The sequence below is a fragment of the Zalophus californianus genome, chromosome 8, assembly GCF_009762305.2.
Source record: "Zalophus californianus isolate mZalCal1 chromosome 8, mZalCal1.pri.v2, whole genome shotgun sequence".
In the NCBI taxonomy this organism is placed as follows: domain Eukaryota; kingdom Metazoa; phylum Chordata; class Mammalia; order Carnivora; family Otariidae; genus Zalophus; species Zalophus californianus.
This window is the reverse complement of record NC_045602.1, coordinates 36622157-36641235: the sequence shown is the minus strand read 5'-3', so window position 1 is coordinate 36641235 and position 19079 is coordinate 36622157. Positions and strand designations below refer to the sequence as shown.

Here is a 19079-nt window from a genome sequence, read left to right as displayed (position 1 = left end):
CCTGAAAACTTTGTAAGCAAATAAACTGCCAAGTGTTTCCCCTGCCCCTACTCCTTTGAAATCGGTAGGAGTTGTGCCCACAGGCAACATGTTCGTCTGGCCGGGCCCTGGATGGGGACAGCAGCGGGTCCTCCCTGCCATCTTGGAATCCTTGACCGTAGTCTGAGCCGTGGGAGTGACATGTGGATAACTGGCTGCCAAGTGCTAGATGTGGGCACTTCTTGCGGGGAGCAGGGGCGGGCTGTGGGGTGGCGGCGGGGGGCGGGGCAAACCCTGTCTGCGGCATGTGGGCCTCGGGAAGAAAGTGCTCCGCTCTCTCCATGCTGGTGACATCACACACCCAACTGATCTTCCTTCTCGGGGCTCTTCTCTGTGAAGCTGGTTTCAAAGGAGAGCCAGCTGTGGCCTCTGGCTCAGGTCAGGCCCACAGTCACCAGAGGGAGCAAGCACACTGGTCACTAACTTCCCAGATAGAGTCCTTTCACCCTGAGTGGGGCGGCAAGTGTGGCCATTCGACCAGCAAGACATGAAGGCTCAGCTTGTCTGGACTCCCCTCTCTGGAACCTGCAGTCTTCCTATGTGTGGGGAGGCCGCTCACCCTCAGGTGGGTGGGGCACTCTCTTGCTCATTCAGTGTCGCCCTCAGCTCACCATGGGCACCAGTGGTGACCACCATGGCCATATCTCCTCCCTGGCAGAGAGCCTTCCCCATGGGACTGCACCTCCCACCTGCAGACCCCTGGTTGGAAAGACAACTCCGACAGTGACACTCAGCAGGAAGGTCACCCCCCCCCCCACAGCACTGATCCATGAAGAGAGGAGGAGTTGACAAGTTTTGGAAAACGAAGAGCTGTGGACTCCAGATATAGCATTTAAATCAGGAAGATAATGGACATGACAGCCGTGAGCAATCGCCTAGGGTGCGGGGTCAACCTGGATGTTCTATTTTGAAGGGTTTGCCTCTCAATTTAACATAATGCTATGCTCAGGACTTGGGTATCTCTATGTCCTCAGGCCTCTCTGCCATTCCCCATCATGGTGGCTTACTCACAGGCCCCAGGTGCCCCCATGCTGCACACGTCCAGGCTGGATTTGGTCCTGCTCTCTCTACCTTGGTGCCAGAACCAGCCCAGCCCAGCCCATATCACCCTTAGCGCTTCCTCCCACCTCAGCCTTCACCTCCCATGACTCTCAAGGTCCCATAGATTCCTGTAATGTCTCCAGAATGGCCTCCCCCCACCCCCAGTCCTGCCACCACCGCTTCCCAGCTTGTATCCTCACAGATGCGTGCCGGACAGCCTGGCCTGGCCTCCCCGGATCACAATTCACCTCCACATCACAGCCGCAAACGCTTCCTACACCCCCAATCTGGTCATGCCTTCCCCTGTTCCAGATCTTTCCCAGAGCCTTGCTGACTGTGGAGGTGGACAGTGAAAGCTCCCAGACAAGGCCCACAAAGGCCTGTGGGATCCTGACGCCTGTTCCCTACGAGAGCCCTGCCCTTCAGACACACCATACCACAAGTGCTTTCTCAAATCATCCATGAATTTCACGCTACCCATTCTGCTCTTCCTTCTGCTTATAATGCCCTTTCCACCTTTGTAATATAGGTAAATCTTACCCAACCTTGCTGGCTGCCTCGCCGGGCACTTAATGGGGAGCCGCGTGAACCCCATCCTTAAGCCTCTCCCAAGTTCTCCCAGAGCATCTGGTCTATGGAAACTGTCATCCAGCTTTGACTAATGCTCCTTGAGAGCAGGGGCTATTCCTTACTGGATCTTTCGTCCCCAGAACTTAACACAGTTCCCAGCCCACTTCAACACATGCTTGTTGGATGAGGTTGGGTGAATAAGGGAGTGAAGGAAGAGTGTTCTACATCCGAACTGTTTCTGAAAGACAACTGAGTAGATGCTGGACTCAGGTGGGGCAGGACCAGATTTTAAACGCTTGTTCTCCATGAGGCGATCAGAGTTTGAGAGAGGGAGCAAGCTTCTGCTTCCATGGGACATCCCACCATTTTCTCCCACAATCCGATGCAATACCTCGATCCTATCCCTTAGGACTGACACAGTCTTCGTGTTTCTTGCAAGAACGACCAAAGCAAACTGAAGTCAAGTGCTCACAGCTGTAATTGGTCCTGCACAGCTGGGACTTGAGGCACCTCTGGTGCAGAGATCAGAACCCGAGTGTCTCCTTAATCAATTGCTGACAAAAGCTTTTTGTGGCAATTATCAGAAAAACTCAACCACCCGTCCATGGCCCAGAATGGGTTTGCATAAAATTTAATTTGTCTTAAACTTCTCAGGAATGAAGAACTATCAAATGTGCACCAGAGCAGGAACTCTAATGTTCACTGCATCCAGAACCTGCATTACTTATTAAGAAATGGCTATTTCTAACACTATAAAAAGTCATTTTTTTTCTGCCATGTTATGTTTTTGTGACTAGCTTACTTTCTGGTTCATGTACTTGGACCCCGAGATCACAGCAATAGGAGGTTAGACACCATCTCTACCACACGAGCTTTTTGCTACATTCTCGGGCACAGAATACTTTTCCCCTATAATTATAGAAATCTGTGGGAATTTCTTTATTTTCCAGGCTTCGATTAAGAGAGAATTTCCAAGGGCTTTTTCAGTGGGAAAAAAAAAATCACAGTAAACAGCTTCCTCCATCTCTACTTACCCTGATGTTAAATAAATTTCCCCTGTTTTCAATACCCATTTTGGTACAGCAAATCAGGGGACCTACATGTTAGTAAAGGAAGGGGATGAAAACCTTCTTGTGAGTTATCTTGTGGTCACTTTCCTATCTAACACTCTAGACCACTTTAAGTGCATATTAAAACTTGTTATTTGATTATATCTCAGAGGATCGAATGATGCTTTTTTTTTTTCTTTTCGGTTCTCACATTACTGAGTAAAAGCCATCATTTTCAAGTCCGTAGAGCATTATGTTTTCTCTGCAAATAAAATCCCATAACTCTCAAGCAAAGAGAGAGGTATATTCATAAAGAGGAGACACGGCCCTATTTTTCCTCCTGACATTTGGGATCTAAGATAGGTTAAAAATGATGCTTTTATCTCTGGTGATTTATCAAACTCCAGATTTCATAAAAGATAAACAGATGCCCTAAAGAAAGGATACATCATCTTAATGTTTCATTGTGACACTTTCGGTATCTGAAAAGCATGTATATTAAAGATCTCCCCTCCAAAAACTCAATAGTTCCTATGATTTACAGAGTCATTTCTTGTTTTTAAAACACACTGAAGTGAGAACAGGCCAGGAGACACCTTAAAAAAAATGGTCACATTTGAAACATACAGATTATTTATAGACAAAAAAACTGAGAGCTGAAAGAAAATCTGGTTATCAACAGACAGTTGCTTTTTCTATGTTTTTTCTGAGTTCATTTTGGTTTTTGTGTGGGTGGCTCATGTGAACTCAAAGGTTATTTGCTAAATGTTTTGTGAGATTAGAACATGTTGTCCTTTAAAATCTTGTTGCAAATATGTTTAGCTTTAGAATATGGGATATGGGATCATGTTTTTAAAATAGAAAATCATACCTAGACTTGTTATGACAAGACAAGAGTTTCTATGCTCCTATTTTTAATTCACAATTTAGAAGGTATTATTCTTAATCATATTCCTAGCGGGAAAACTCACAGTACAGAGTTCAGCAGTAAAAAAAAAAAAAAAAAAAATTGTTTCTTTTTTACTTTTGTGTTGCTTTCACCTGCCAGCTTGGGTACTGATTAATCTCATTTTGAAACTACTTAGGTGCCAGGAGCTGTAAAATCAGTGTGGACTGCAGATCAGATCTTTGTAGTACAAATATAAGGTACGTTTTTCAATCACACAATGGGGAATAAAGGAGAACCCCCCAAGTTTGTGGGGGCTTCTTTTTTCTGCCTCTTTAGCAATACTGAGCAACCAGGTTCAGATCCAACCAGCACTTATGGGCCCCACAAGGTGGGCAGATGGCAGCAGTCAGCTGGGATTTGAATCCTCCTTCTGCTGTGTGACACTGGGCAACTTACTTAATCTCTGTGCTTAGCTTCCTCAGGTGGAAATTGGATAGACAGTGGCCCCTTCCTCACTGCCTTGGTGGGGATTAAAGGATGCTCCCTCCCCCACTTTTTGCACAGGGCTTGATACACTGAGTCCTCCCTAGGTGTTAGCTGCCCTCATGATTATAGGGCCCTAGTGCTTCCTCACGTCATTTTTCATTTCATCCTCACAGAACACCTGTGAGATGGAAAACATAAGACGCACTATTCGGAGACAAACGCGGTGAAGAGTAGTGAAAACCAGTACAGGCCGACTTTAATGTAGGAAAGTGTGTGTTCAATAAATACACAAAGAGAAATCTCCAAAAGTTCAAGAAGGCTGTAACTCCCAGCCTCTGGTGTTTATCTGTAGGAAGGAAAGCCCTCGGAACGTTGGTAGTGGGAGGGTTTCCCTCAAAATCTGATGCCTAGAAAGCTTTTCTGAGCAAAGCTTTAGGGTTAGCCAGCCTGAGGGTGAAGCCCTTGGTTGGATGCGATCCTAGGCAATTGGTTCCTCCGCTGAGCCTGTTTCTCAACGGGCTTTGTGAGCTTGTGGAGACTGAAGACATGACAAGGGTCTGGCCCAAGGGAAACCCTCCACAGATGGAGGCTGCAGTGATCATTACAGTCGGCCGAGATACTGGGGCTCTAGGGATAAGTGACATTTTCTTAGCATCTGGGTCAAGGACCACAGCTAAATTTTGTTCTTAACGGTCTCCACAGAGCAGATATCATGCAGGAGTTAGACTTTGCTTTTTCCACTTGTCCCCTTCTTCCCAGCGCAACAGAACACTCGGGTCATTTGTCACAAAACTTTCATACACTGCCACCTCCTTCAAAGAGTGAGTTGGCAGAGTCCTCTCAAGACAGTTTTCTTAGTGACACACTCCCCGTGGGGTGATTAGGGGCCTCAGGGGCCCAGAGGCCAATGTGATGGCATTTCTTGGGGAACAGTACTTGGGGTCTTTGGGTTGGGCTGACCCAATCTGCAAGTTTACCCATGTGGCCACAGGGAGAAGGCGAGGCTCTGGGGCAGAAACCCCAGCATTATGATGACAGGAGCAACCTTCCTGATGCTGGAGAAGGGCTCTTCTGTAGACTCACGCCTGGAAAGCCTGGGAGCCACACTCTGTCTCACCCACTTGCCCAGAAGGGGAAAGGCTAGGAAGGTGGTACAACGTTGGGCGTTCTGCACTGTAGAACTTTCTCTTCCTGTGTCCATTTGCTCATGAAGCGATGCTGCATGCTCTGCCAAGGGTTGGCATGCAACAATGCTTCAAGGTCAGTCAAATTTCTTCTTCTTTTCTTTTTTTAAGAGCCACCATCTGCATTAGCCCAAGGTACCCCTATGCTCCTACTTAAAATGGTCTCCATTTCTTCAGGTGTCTCCCTCAGCAGAGGCCTCCACTCTCATCTCTGTCCCTTGGAACAATCTTGTGTTGCCACAGGGAAGGCGAGTCCACCTCTTGGCATTCCAGACGGCCCCTCGCTGCTATCCCAGACTTCAGGCTTTAGGGACCCAGCAACTCCTGCAGAGGACTGGAACAGTCGCATGGGCTCTCCCAGGTGTCTTGCACTCTGAAATGGGGACCCTCAACTCCCCGCTGCACATTTTGCTCTCAGGAACAAATGGGTCTGAGGTTCAGCCATGTGACCAGGACAGAGGTAACAAAGCTGGAAATGGTCTCTCTTCCCCCTTGGGAAGTCCAAGATGCTGCTGCAAATCATGCCTGTCCATTCTTGGCTCTCTAGACCCCCTGCCCTGCTTCTACCACCCACATAGTTAACGGGTGCTAGACAAAGAGGAAGGTCAGCATCAGGGGCAGCAGTACCCAAAGCTCCTCCCTCCCACCCCAGACCACCTGTCAGGGCATGCTGGGACTGCTTCTAAATATCGTCTCACCCAGCAGAGGGTTCCCATGGGAAAAGAAGGCACACAGGTTGTCCCAGCCAACACAATATCTGTGGTACCTATCCTCCTTCCCCACTTGCCAGACCTCCACCTCCAGCAACAACAGCAAAACACACTGAAGAAATCTGTATTCAAATAAGGTGTGTTGACTTTCGACTTCAGTTCCACCCCAGAGGGCAGGTTTGCTCTTCAAGTGCAGAGGATTTAGAGTCTTGGGGCACTTCTGTAGTGGAGTGTAAGGGGGTGGTGATGAGAACCTAAATTCACACGAGACTCCTGGATGAAGTTATGGCATTTTATTTTTCTGAGTTTGAATAGCGAAATGCACATTCATCGAAGTGGTAAGTATATTCCCAAAGTTCCCTGGAAGATGAATGCTAAAGCTAAAACAAAATCGAGGTGAATGTAGTTTGTTTAAAGAATAGCCCCATTAACAATGGGGGCGAAAAACGCTGATCCCATGAAGGATACTGGAGCAAGTACTCACGGATAAAATACGGAAAGAATGCTGTAATAACACGTATGATCACATTTTTATTAACAAAGAAAGTCTTGTTTGGAAACAAATCGTCCCTGAGAGGAGTCCGAAATTAATCCTCTGATAGGCAGAAAACCACACTACTTATATATTCTAATCATAATTACAATGTGCTCTTAAAGCGAACATTCTAGATTATTAGTCACTTTATTAAGAACCAGAGAAGGGACTTCTGCTGCATAATGAGAGCACCTTACAAGCTCAGAGGAGGGAAAAACCAAGAGACAGTTCTGCATGGAGCTGGAGAATGGTGGATGTAATTTATTTAATAAAAGTGCTTAGTTTCTCTTTTTTATTTAGGAATTGGCACACCCTTAGGGGTTCAGACAGCACTGTGCTTCTGAGCTGCTCTTTCTAGGGCAAGATAAAAATGTGGATCACAGAAAAATAACAATTTATCATTGTAATGGTTACATCCCACTTCAGAAACCACTAGAGACTGCTTAACATTTTTATTTCAAACATGGTTTTCCCGAGTCTTCAGGTGACAACGGATACTGATGCCAAAAAGCTTTTTGTCCATTTTTTCCTAATAAAAATGGCTAGATTCTGAGTTCATTTTCATCTGGGGTGACATTAAGGTCTGCGCTTTTGCAGACTGATCCTTCCCTTCCCTCCTTTGTGCTCTTTGAAAGTCTCCAAAGGCAACATCTGGGCCCAGTCACCGAAGACAGATGGGCTCCTTCTACTTCTTCTCCCATCCCCTGGGGACCTCTGGTAGCGGCACAGCATGCTATTTAAATGTAATGATACGCTGACGGGATTGTCCCTGCGCAGTGCGTGCTTGGCGCACTCCTACCATGAGAACCCATTTTGTATCTGTTCAAACCTCCTCATTATGGACGGCTTTCTCTATCTCAAAACATTCCTGGGATTTCTAGGTGCTGTCATTGAACTAATTCTTCTTATTTTTTCTTCTGTGACTTTCTACAGCCAAATTGTCTTCCTCTGACCCTGAAGGGGGCCAATTTCCTGAAAATAATCACTTTTGCTGCTGTGGTTATTAACGGGTAAAAGGTAGGGAATCCGTTCGGATTTCTTCTGTGCTGTGGCAATATTAAATCTTTGATGTTTCCTGCCCATGTTAAGACTTCCTACACTGGAACCTAACTTGCTTAATCGTTCTCTTGTTCTTATGCTTTAAGAAACAAGGATCTAAATGTTCCACTGGGTAGTGGGAACTAAGGACTTTGTAGAGTAGTAATTAACAGTAATAAAAAAAAATTTTTTTTTTTAGTAATAAAAAATTTTTATTGAACCCTAACTATGGATCAGATGCTAAGGTAAGGGCTTTCAAGTATATTCTCAATAGCCCCATGAGGTAAATATCACATTATCTCCATTTTATAAACAAAGATGAGATGAAAGCTTAGAGAGCTTAATTCACTCACAGTCACATAGCAGATAGAGGTAAACAAAGCCTCTGCATTCAGTTAACAAGACTCTGGAGCCGGAGTTCTCACCCCTCACACTAAACTTAATTATGCTCTCGACAGATGGGACGAGTGGTTCAAGGCGTAATAGTCAGTGTTTCCAAGGCAAAGGCGTGTGAGTTCAGGGATTCTTGGATGCCCCCCTTCAAATTTACTCCCATCTCCTAACGTTTAGAAATGTTTCACCTGGAGTCCACATGGTTCCTGCTCATATCCTGGGAAGGGTAGTATCTGGGGTCAGTACACAGACGAGCAAGGGGAGGAGCCCAGGTGCTGGGGCCACAGACAGCCCTAAGAGTAGAGCCATAGATGTCTACACACAGTGAAGAAGAAGGCCTGGGATGTAACTGCCTTCAGTACAGGTGCCTCGTGTGCTGCTTTATATCCCAGGTAAGTTTTAGCCTGATCAACAAACCTGAAAAAAATACCCTACCAACAGAAGAGGGGTAGGGGTGGTTTGCAAAAATTTCTCAGGGGGTGAGGTTGGTGCTGAGCACACCAAGAGAGTCCAGGAAGCAGACAGCCTTTGGGCTCCAGGACCCAGCCTCTGTGGCAGGCAGGCCAGCATGGACGCTCCTCCAAGAGCTGTCCAAACAGTCCAACCTTTTGCAACGTTCTGACTATCCCTGAATTCCACGTGGAGAGTTCCCCACAGGATGGAGCGTGTACGAATGATTCAGCAGTTAGGTTTTCATTCGTGATGAATAAACTGGCATTTTGGTTTATATAGCTGTCACCTTTGAGTTTGATTAAGGTGAGTCAGTTCCCCTGAGCCTCATATACTGTGGGTGTGCAGGCAAATTAAAATTTCTGGATCCACAGATGAGGGAACTCAATCCTGTGCCTTAATGACCTGTGGGGAGAGAATCTTTTGCCCTCCCTCAGCCCCTCTCAGCCCCACGCTGTGCTCCTGCATTCCCTCCCCAGGGACAAGGGGGAAATCAATCCAAATCTAGGGTGCTAATGAGGCCGTGGTTATGACGGAATGTGGTCACTGTGTAAAAAGGCTGCTCCCTGGGTGTGGTGTCCTCAGGCCCCACGAGGAACCCATGCTCTGGGCATATTCACTTGTGCATTCTCATTCCTCTCCATACTCTTGAGCCCTGTGTCATGGAGCTCACCAAGGTCCCAAGCGCTGGATTGCGCCTTAGGGGAGAGGAGAGGCCAGACCAGTCTATTCACCCCAAACTGGCTCTTGTCAGCCTGCAGGGAGGGGCCTGGGCAGCCCCACCGTGACTAATAACGTGGCGCTCTGCTCTTCTGGTACTGCCTGGTTGGGGAGGGAGGGTGGTGGCCATGCTGTGAGGTCGGGTGGGATGCAGGCACTCCTGGGTTGCTGGCTTGACTCTTAACAGAACCCATCCAGGAATTCCACCTCACGAGATGGTGCCTGAGGACACACCAGGACTGGGAGCCGGGCCCCGGAGCTGTGGTGGTGACCAAACCTGACCCTGCCTTCCCAGGGCCAGCCTTGAACTTGGCGGGACGGAAAACCCCACGCGACAAACAAACACAGTGAGAGCCTTTTTAAGACTCCCCCTCCCCCCCGGGGTAAGAGTATATGATGAATGAACGAATGATTCTTGAGGCTACACAAAATTCTCAAGAATAAACTGCCGTATCTTGATGGATCGCACTCTGTTTTCAAAGTTTCATTTTATTTTCTGTGATTGGGGTTTGTTGGGATCAAAATGGACACTCAACAGTTTCTCAGTGCCGGCGCTCCTGACATCGAGGCAGGGTAACTCTCTGCTGGGGGTGTTGTCCACGGCCTGTGGGGTGTTTAGCAGTGTTCCTGGCCCATACCCACTAGCAACCCCTGCTCGGTTGTGGCAACAAAAAATGTCTCCAGACGTCGCTAAATGTTCCCAGGAGGGCACAATCGCCTCTGGTTGAGAGGCACCACTTTAAAAGGCTGAACTGGGTTCTCGCTAATTCGAGGATTAGGTGGAAGTACTGAGTTGCGGTACTTGAAATTCTGCAGGCAGTGATCCTATTAAAGCACCCTCCCTTTAGCTGTGCGTGCACCCTCCGGTTTGTTTACGTGGGAATGGCAGTCCCTGTTGGGCAGAGGGCCACAGCTGAGGGGCCTGCCATTTGCCAGCTGGCTTCTCTCGAGCCAGTGCTGTTGGCAACTGTCAGGTTGTGTTGGATGCACTGTTCCCAGAGTTTAGCGTTGGGTTTTGTGGGTGTCATTTGGTCAGTGTTCCTGATAAGTTGGAGGTTAAGTTATTTGGGGGCCTTACATTCAACACGAGGGCTGGTGTGGGGACTGTCCTTTGCAGTCTTATTCCCAGGTACCTTGCAGCCCCCCAGAGCAGCCCAGTTATAAAAATATTCAACAAGAGCCAACTCACCTCTGTGGATGTGTGCCAGAGACAGGGAGGCAACATGATGAAGACACGAGTTCCAGGCACTGAAAAAGTCCTCTTTCTTGGTCATCACCTGTCAAATGGACAGAATAGAAATAACCACCGATGATCTTCTCAGAGAACAGAGCTTAGAAACAAGGTAGATGGCAAATGTGCACATTTTTAGTACCACCTTAAGCCTGGGTAACTTGCAAGGCTGGCCTCCATGACGCACGGGAGTTATTTGTTGATGAAGAAATGCCATCAGTGTACTGTGAGTCCAGTTTCTGTGTTTGTAGGCACTCCTCACACAGAGCAAACGTGGGCACTGCTGGCCACCGACTCTGGAGATGGAACAGGTGTCCAGGACACAATGTGAAGGGGAGAGCGCAAGCATTGATAAAGCGACACTGTGCTAATTGGGTCGCTCGCTGCCTGAGGAATTGTGAATAACAGAACGAACTGCGTAAGTCTAATCTGCAGCAAAACGAACCTGCCTTGCCTCCCGCCTTCCTTTTGTTGTAGGCAGGTACTTCCATTCATTCTCAAGTTGTTTCTGGAATGCCCGTTAGATCTCCAGAATTGGCATTTGGCCGTGGCCAGGTGTGATGTGTGTGAGGGGATCCCAGGAGCGTGGAAACTGCGTACACAGCACCTCCACATCATCCATCTACGTGACGGTCCCTTTAGCCGGTATCCCCTACGGGAAGGTGGTCTTACAATCACTCCAACCAAGGGAGTTGTTTTGCTTTGTTTCTTTGCTTTTTTTGTTTGTTTGTTTGTTTTGTTTGTTGTTGTTGTTTTTTAGTTGGCGAGGAGTGAGGAAATAGAACTAGAAGAAGATAAGAATGAAGAAAATACACAAAGAGAAAGATGCCGCATCACGAAGCTGGCAGTTAGTCATTTACGTGGAGCTAAGAGCAGATTCTTATCTGACCAGAGAAGAGTGTTAAATTTGTCACTTCTGACTTTTCTTTGTTTCTTCTTGCCTTTTCTTTTTTTTTTGTCTCGAAAACCTAACAGTTTGATATTTAAATTTTTAGCTTTTGTCTTTGCTCAAAGAAACGACACTCAAATAGAAAGTCAGACTCTATGCATCTGCTTCCCATTTGTTTTAAACTCACACGCCGAGCCCTGTGGTTGGAAGGTAACCTGCCCCCTGCAGCTCCACAGTTCCTGTAGGGCCTGGAGGACTTGCTTTGTCAAAACCCTCCTATAACAGAATGCTTTGTGCTCCAGTGGAAAACCAGCACTGCAGAAAGCCTCTACCCATGTATAATTTAGCATGATTACCTGGGGCAGCAGGCAGAGTTTGGAGGATCATGTCACGCGAGACTTGGAGTCCCCACCTAATGGGGGCGTCTTATGACAGTCAAGGGAGAGGATAATGTTTGTCTCGCTCCCTGAATCAGTATCTCTTGGTACTGTTGTCAAAATGACAGCTGAAAAGGTGTGAGAGAGAATGCAACTCTCAAGGAACGGGCTAGAGCACATCTCTGGCAGAGGTGAGGACAAGAGCTGGCCAAATACTCCTGTCCCCAGACACTACCCATCACACTGCAGACGAAAACGCCGGGCAGTCCGTGCTGGGGCCTGGTGGACGGGCTCTCCTAAACATGTGTTGGCCGTCCCTTCCCTACCCACCCCTGGCTGTATGGGAAGGAGAGAGGAAGGGTAAAATAGTGTGCAGATGTGTCCAAACAGAGCTGAGGGCATGCTTACATTTTTTTAAAAAACTAAACATACACACTTAAGTCTTCACTGGCCTGATCTAGAGAAAACCAGAAACAAAAAATTGGCTGGACAATGTAGACCCTGTGTGAAGAAGGGACTTCAGATGAGAAAACACTGCAGAAGGCCCTTTACAAAACTTGCTATGACTGTACCCTCAAAAAGTACAAGGCAAAAAATAAAAAAAGCAAGTTCAAGTTAAGGGGAAAGGCCCCTTGAAGGCCTGCCAGCCTGCTCCTAAGTGCTTTTCCTTATATGTCAACATCACAGTGCTGCAGCAGGACCCACTTGAGCAGGTTCAGAGTAACCTCGTTCCTGCTGGCAAGTGTCCCCTCACACCCCACATCAGACAGGAAGGCTGGCATGACTTACCCCCGACTGAAGGATGGCACCCAGGACTTGGAACATGTCGATAGAAAGGCAGATGCCCAGGAAAGTGACAGACTGACTGAGATGCCTCTGTCCCCTTGAATTAGAGTTTACCGGCAAGAAATAATAGGCTGAAGCCAATTGGGGGCTGCACAGTGGTCCACACGTCCAGGTGGGGCAGCCCAGGAACAGTGTGTGGGGTCCATTCCAGCCCACTGTCAAGTGGTCAAAACAAGCAGATCAGAAGGTCAAACTCTGATTCAGCCTTTAAGTGTGGACTCAGTGTGAACTCTAGGGTGTCACTGCCCACAGCTGTAATCCAGCTGATAGTTGCCTATGCAATGCACAAGATTTTTAAATGTATTTATTGCACCAATAACATGCAAAACAACAAAAATCAAGTATCTAACCCTCTCTCCTTACAAAACCTTAATAGGAGGTTTCTGGAGAGTGGATTTTTTTTTTTTTTTTAATGAATGTCTGTTCTTTACCTCAAGCAGTAAACCTGCTACTGAAAACTTGTATGTAACTTAGCCTTATGTAAACTAAAGCCTTCTTAAAATGCACCAGACAACAGATGCTGTTTTAAGCTCTTAATTGCATTTGCTCATTGAGTCTTCAGAAGCCCCGGAGGTAGGAATTACTGACATCTTTTGATACCTTCATTTTGCAGGTGGAAAACTGACACAGGTTGAGGAATTTGCCCAGGGTTGCAGAGCTGGATTGGGACTAGGCACCCAGGCTTCTGAGCCCATGTTTCTAACCACAGGCTACACTGCCTCCCAATGGACTAATGGGGAGTTGGTTCCCTGGCAACACCTGTCCCTCCCAAATACAGTTCATAAAGATGCACTGTCATACATGGTCATGTGTAATGTGAACCATATTCTACATTTAAAACCTCTAATGGAAATAAATGCTTACTTCCTAATAAATCATCACACAGTTAAGACAGGGCTGAACTCGTAAAGAAACCCCTGCTGGCCTCCCTTTTGATGGATGCCTATGTCCATTCTCCCTTCTTCTTTTCTAGAAAAACCCCTAAAAGATTTGGGCAGCAATATATCCAGTTAAAAATACTTATCTCCCTACAGAGGATTTACCAAAAAACCTCAGCTAACATCACACTTAATAGTAAAGACTGAGCGCTTTCCCCGTAGGATTGGGAAGACAAGAATGTCTGTCATCACTTCTACTCAATGTTGTATTGCAGATTCCAGCCAGGATAATAAGGCAAGAAAAAGAAATTAAAGGTTTAGAGATTGGAAAGGAATAAGTAAAACTGTCTTCATCCAGAAAGACCCGATTTTCTATGTAAAAAAATCCTAAGAAATGTATCATAAAGCTACTAAAACTAATTAGCAAATTAAGCAGCAAAGTCACAAGATGCAAGATTTTGAAAAAAAAAACCAACTGAATTTCTATATTCTAGCAATGAACAATTGGTACTTGAAATAAAAAAATCATTGCAACAGCATCAAACATATGAAATGCTCACAGATACATTTTACACAGCACATGAGCTATCTGTACACGGAAAGGAAAAAACATTGCAGAAAGAAATTGAAAAGGAACACACAAATGGAGAGCTATACTGTGCTCATGGGCCAGAAAACTCTACATTGCTAAGATGTCACTTCTCAGTGATCTATGGAACCAGCACAATGCCAAGCAAAATCCCAGCAGACTTTTCTGTGCATAGAATTTGACAAGCTGATTGTAAACCTTATATGGAAATACAGAGGACCTAGGATAATCAAAACCATTTTGAGAAAAAAAACAAGTTGGAGGATTACACGAACTGATTTCAAGACTTAGTATAAAGCTAGAGTAAATGCAACAGTATGGTATTGGAATAAGAATAGAAATATAGATGAATGGAGAAAAAAGAGTCCAGAAAGCCATACAGGCATGGTCAACTGATTTTCGACCAAGGTACCAAGGTAATTGAATGGGGATAAAAAGTCTTTTCAACAGCGCCAGAACAACTAAACATCCTCCTACAAAAGCAAACAAACAAATAAATGAACCTCAACCCTTACTTCACACCACATTAAAAAGTTAACTTGAGGGCGCCTGGGTGGCTCAGTTGGTTAAGAGACTGCCTTCGGCTCAGGTCATGATCCTGGAGTCCCGGGATCGAGTCCCACATCGGGCTTCCTGCTCAGCAGGGAGTCTGCTTCTCCCTCTGACCCTCTTCCCTCTCGTGCTCTCTATCTCTCATTCTCTCTCTCTCTCAGATAAATAAATAAAATCTAAGAAAAAAAAAGTTAACTTGAATGCGAGCACAAACCTAAATGGAAGACTTAAATCTAAAATAAAATTCAAAGGAAACCATGGGAGAACATCTTAGTGACACTGGCACAGGCAAAGATTTTGTGAGATAAGACACAAAAAGGTTGAATTTCAACAAAATTAAAATTCCACTCTTTAAAGAACTTAAGGAAATGAAAAGACAACTAATGGATTAGGAGAAAATATTTGAAAAATCATGTATGTAATAAGGATGTCTATACAGAATTTACAAAGACAGCTTACAACTCAATAGTAAGAAAACAAAACATACTTTCACAAATGGGCAAAAATTTTGAACAGACACTTCACCGAAGCAGATAAATGAATGGCAAATAAACACGTGAAATAGATTTGAGAAATGCTAATTAACACCACAATGAGAAACCACAACACATCCACCAGCATGGCCAACAGGAGTAAGACTGGCAATACTAAGTATTGGTGAGGATGCGGGGGCTCATTGCGGGGACTCAACTAGAACTCATTGCCGGTGGGAATGGCAAAATGGCAAAACGATACAGCCACTTTGGAAGACAATCTGGTGGTTTCTTATAAATAAACATATACGTACCATAGAATGCAGCCATTCCACTCCTAGATATTTACACAAGATAAATAAAAATACATGCCCATGCAAAGATTTGTATGAGAATGTTCATAGAAGCTTCATTTATAACAGCCCAACTGGAATCAATCCATATGTCCACCAATTGGTTAATGGATAAACAAATTATAGTATAGCCATACACAGTAATACTCTTGCACAATAAAAAGGAACAAATTATTAATACACCCAACAATTTAGACAGATCTCAAATGCAAAAGACTATATACTGTGCTATTCCATTTATATTAAATCATAAAAAAAGGCAATCTTATTTGAGAAGAAAAATCTGTGTTTTCCAGGAGTCAGAGCAAGGGGGGGGTTTGATTACAAAGGAGCAGGAAGGAACTTTTTGGGTGATGGAAATGTTCTATGTCTAGACTATATGCACTTTCCAAAACTCATTAACTGTACACTTAAAATTGCTCAATTTTAACATATGTTAATTATATATATAAAATAAAAGTTGATTTTTTAAAAATGCTCACCTCCCTAGGCTCCCTTATAGCTAAAGTTAGATGTGTAGCCCCCATGGCCAAGGTGAGTGGGCAGAAGTCTACTGGGCGGTGCTTCTGTAAGAGCTACTGTTTTCCTAATAAAAAAAAATACAGCCTGAGCTAGCACGTGCCTTTTTTTCTTTGTCCTCTTCCCATTTCTTTGCTTGGAACTTACTTATCTTGTGAGCATAGGAACAGGTAATGTCACACTAAGGAGTTATATTAAGGTTGCTGTAGCACATGACCACAGTCCTGGTGAGGTCACACAACAGAAGTGTATACTCTCATATTTCTAGAGGCTGGAAGTCAGAATCAAGGTGTCGGCAGGGCCACACTCCTTCCAAAGGCTGCTTTGCCTCTTCAGGGGCATCCTCACAGAGCTAAAGCCAGACCAGGAAGGGCTGCTCCTCATCTGCTCAGCCCACATCTCTGCCTTGTTGCTCCTCTTACTTGACATTCTGTCTTGCCTTTCATGAGTGGGATAGGAAGGTGGGGGGTTCTTTATATATTTTTTGCCTTCTTATATTTATGTCTTCCTTTTCTTTCTTTCTTCCTTTCTTTTTCTTTCCTTTTTTTTTGAGAGAGAGAGTGGGGGTGGGGAGGAGCAGACAGAAAGAGAGTCTCAAGCAGTCTCCACACCCAGCACGGAGCCCAACATGGGGCTTAATCTCACAACCCTGAGATCATGACCTGAGCTGAAACCAAGAGTTGATGCTTAACCAACTGAGCCACCCAGGTGCCCCTTTATGTCTTTCTTTTCTTTGTATAGTTCCCTCTCTCTCAAGTTCTTTCTGCCTCTGTTTTGAGACTTAACCACTTTTTCACCCTTTTCTATTTTTAATTTTTCTGTATTTTTCTGCTGTTCTATATTTTTTCTATTTTTCTACATTTTTTTTTCTAGGTTTTCCCTGCCCTTTTGTATTTTTCCCTTCTGTGTTTCGGTCTCCCCCCGCTCCCCCCTGCCGGCCCCCATACTGTTCTGTCTTTTCTTCTGGGCGAAATCCACTGCTTCCCCTTTCACTCCTGTCTTGGGTGTTCCGCACACCAAATTAATTCTACCTTTTCTCTTTAGACTTTCCTCCTGATTTACCTTGGTTTCCTCTGACTGGCTTTGGGAAGGGGACCCCTCTCCTCCCCACCACAGCCATTCTTCCTGAATTCTGTCTTCTCCAAAAGGCCCCAGCCTCGTCCTGCGTTGATGGCCGGGGGTTGACCAGTTCTGTACTAGCGCCTCACAGAAAGTCTGGGTCCAACGGCTGGCAGCTCATTGGTGGCTTTGTGAACTGGGAGTATGAGATTCTCTGCACCTCGGCCCTTTGAACCTGCACTGCAATTCCAGGACAGCCAGAGAAACACATCTAGTTCAATGTCCTCCTACATCCCGGGAGAAAGGACACAGCAGGATACCTTTATATCTACTGTTCCAGCTTGTTTCCTATGAGAAGGAAAGGTAAATATGCTCAAAATGCCCCAGAGAGGGTTGTGTCCTGGGAGCCGAAGGGGAAGGGCCAGCTGTGGGGTTCATGTCTGGTCTCAGAGCCTGGGTCAGTGGCCATCTATCTACCACCCCCATCCCCAGACACTTGCCCATCCCAACTGTGGACCAGGCTCCACTGCATGAGAATCTCCCCTTCTCTTAGAAGGTGGCAGGTGGCAGGACTACAGGGGTGGGGATGGATGGAACAGCCCTTGTTTGGGGAGATAAGCCCTTGGGGTGAAAGGCTGGGATTCACATGTTTTCCTAGAGAAACACAACATAAGAATGATGAATGGCATGATAGAAGAAAGGGGTCCAACAACTAAGGCTTCCTGATCACATCCACATGTCCCACAGCGCTTGTCTCTGTACTAAGAAAGACATTCTTTTTTTTTTTTTAAGATTTTATTTATTTATTTGACAGAGAGACACAGCGAGAGAGGGAATACAAGCAGGGGGAGTGGGAGAGGGAGAAGCAGGCTTCCCGCGGAGCAGGGAGCCCAATGTGGGACTTGATCCCAGGACCCTGGGATCATGACCTGAGCCAAAGGCAGCCGCCTAACGACTGAGCCACCCAGGTGCCCCAAGAAGGACATTCTGATTATATAGTAAGTCCCAGAAAAGTCCAGTAACGGTCCCTAGATCACCCACCGGAACACAGATGGATGAGGTTCCAAAGAGTACAACCTGTCAAAGGAACTCCTGCTGGACCTTGTCGTCCCCAGTCCCCAACAGAGCTTGTTCAGCACAGCTGTATTAGCAAAGACATCACCCCACGTGGCCCTCGTTGTTTACACAGGGGCTTCCCCTATAGACAGCCTGCTCTCCTTCCCCAGTGGTGCCGGGCGCGGGTTCTCAATCAACATGCATTCCAAGACATATGTGCATGCATGTGTAGGCATGCGCGCATCTGCGCACATGCGCACACGCACACACACCCCACGGCTCCTCTCTACCTTGAACTACGTCCAGTCCCAGGACACACTCCCTCTCTTGTTTCAGATATTTTCACGTGCAGTTCTCTGCACCTGACCTCTGCCCTACCAGACTGCCTCCTCCTGGTTCAGGAAGCCTCCCGACAGCTCCCCCTCTCGCGTGTGGTCGGGGGCCCCACCAGGCAACACAACCATCCGTGGAAGCCTTCCCACACTGCAGTGTATGCGCTGCGCTGACCAGGGCAGGACTGTGACCAGCCCAACATCCAGCACAGCGGTCAGGGCCAATGACCACAAAAAGGAGCCCCTTCACACAGATGGGTGGTCGGGGTAGACATGTACACGAGGGGAGGGACTGGAGAAAAACTGGCTTCAGAGGGCAGAGAAATCGCAAGAGGGAATTCAGTAGAGCGGGATCTATGCAAAAACAGGACACGAGGCTCCTGGTCTGCCTCTCCCTGCACCACAGTTATGGTGTCTGTCAGATCTTTTGGGGGCTCCCCTCCTCTCACCTGCAAAGTCCTCCAAGCTCTGGTGTTGGGCCTGGCAATATGAACAGACCCCAAAGATGGAGCCCATTCCTAGCAAAGACCTGACTGTTTTTGTTACACACGCACGAGTTTCAGGAGTGGGGGGCCACACATGTTTGATCTGACCGGTTGCTAAATCTTTTCCCCCCTAAGGCTTAACTGAAATTGTCAGAACATGAAATCAATAGGATCTTGGCAAAGGGCTCCTATAATTGAATATATTACTTCCTAATTTCTCCTCCTTTTTCCTTTTTGTGTTAAATTAAGAGTCTGCTTCTCATTACTTAGCTTTTCAGAATAGAAAATGATTGTTGGATGGTACATTCTCTTTGGTCATTTAGCATACATTTGAAC

General features: G+C 46.2%; 1 protein-coding gene across 6 annotated transcripts in view; it reads right to left on the bottom strand.

Moving 5' to 3' along the window:
* Positions 1–19079, bottom strand: part of ACOXL (acyl-CoA oxidase like) — a 357812-nt gene that overhangs the window by 64986 nt on the left and 273747 nt on the right. For all 6 annotated transcript variants that reach the window (XM_027621418.2, XM_027621416.2, XM_027621417.2 and 3 more), the window contains one exon: positions 10294–10381. In XM_027621418.2, coding sequence (XP_027477219.1) covers positions 10294–10381 — 88 coding nt within the window. The remainder of the gene's footprint in view (positions 1–10293; positions 10382–19079) is intronic.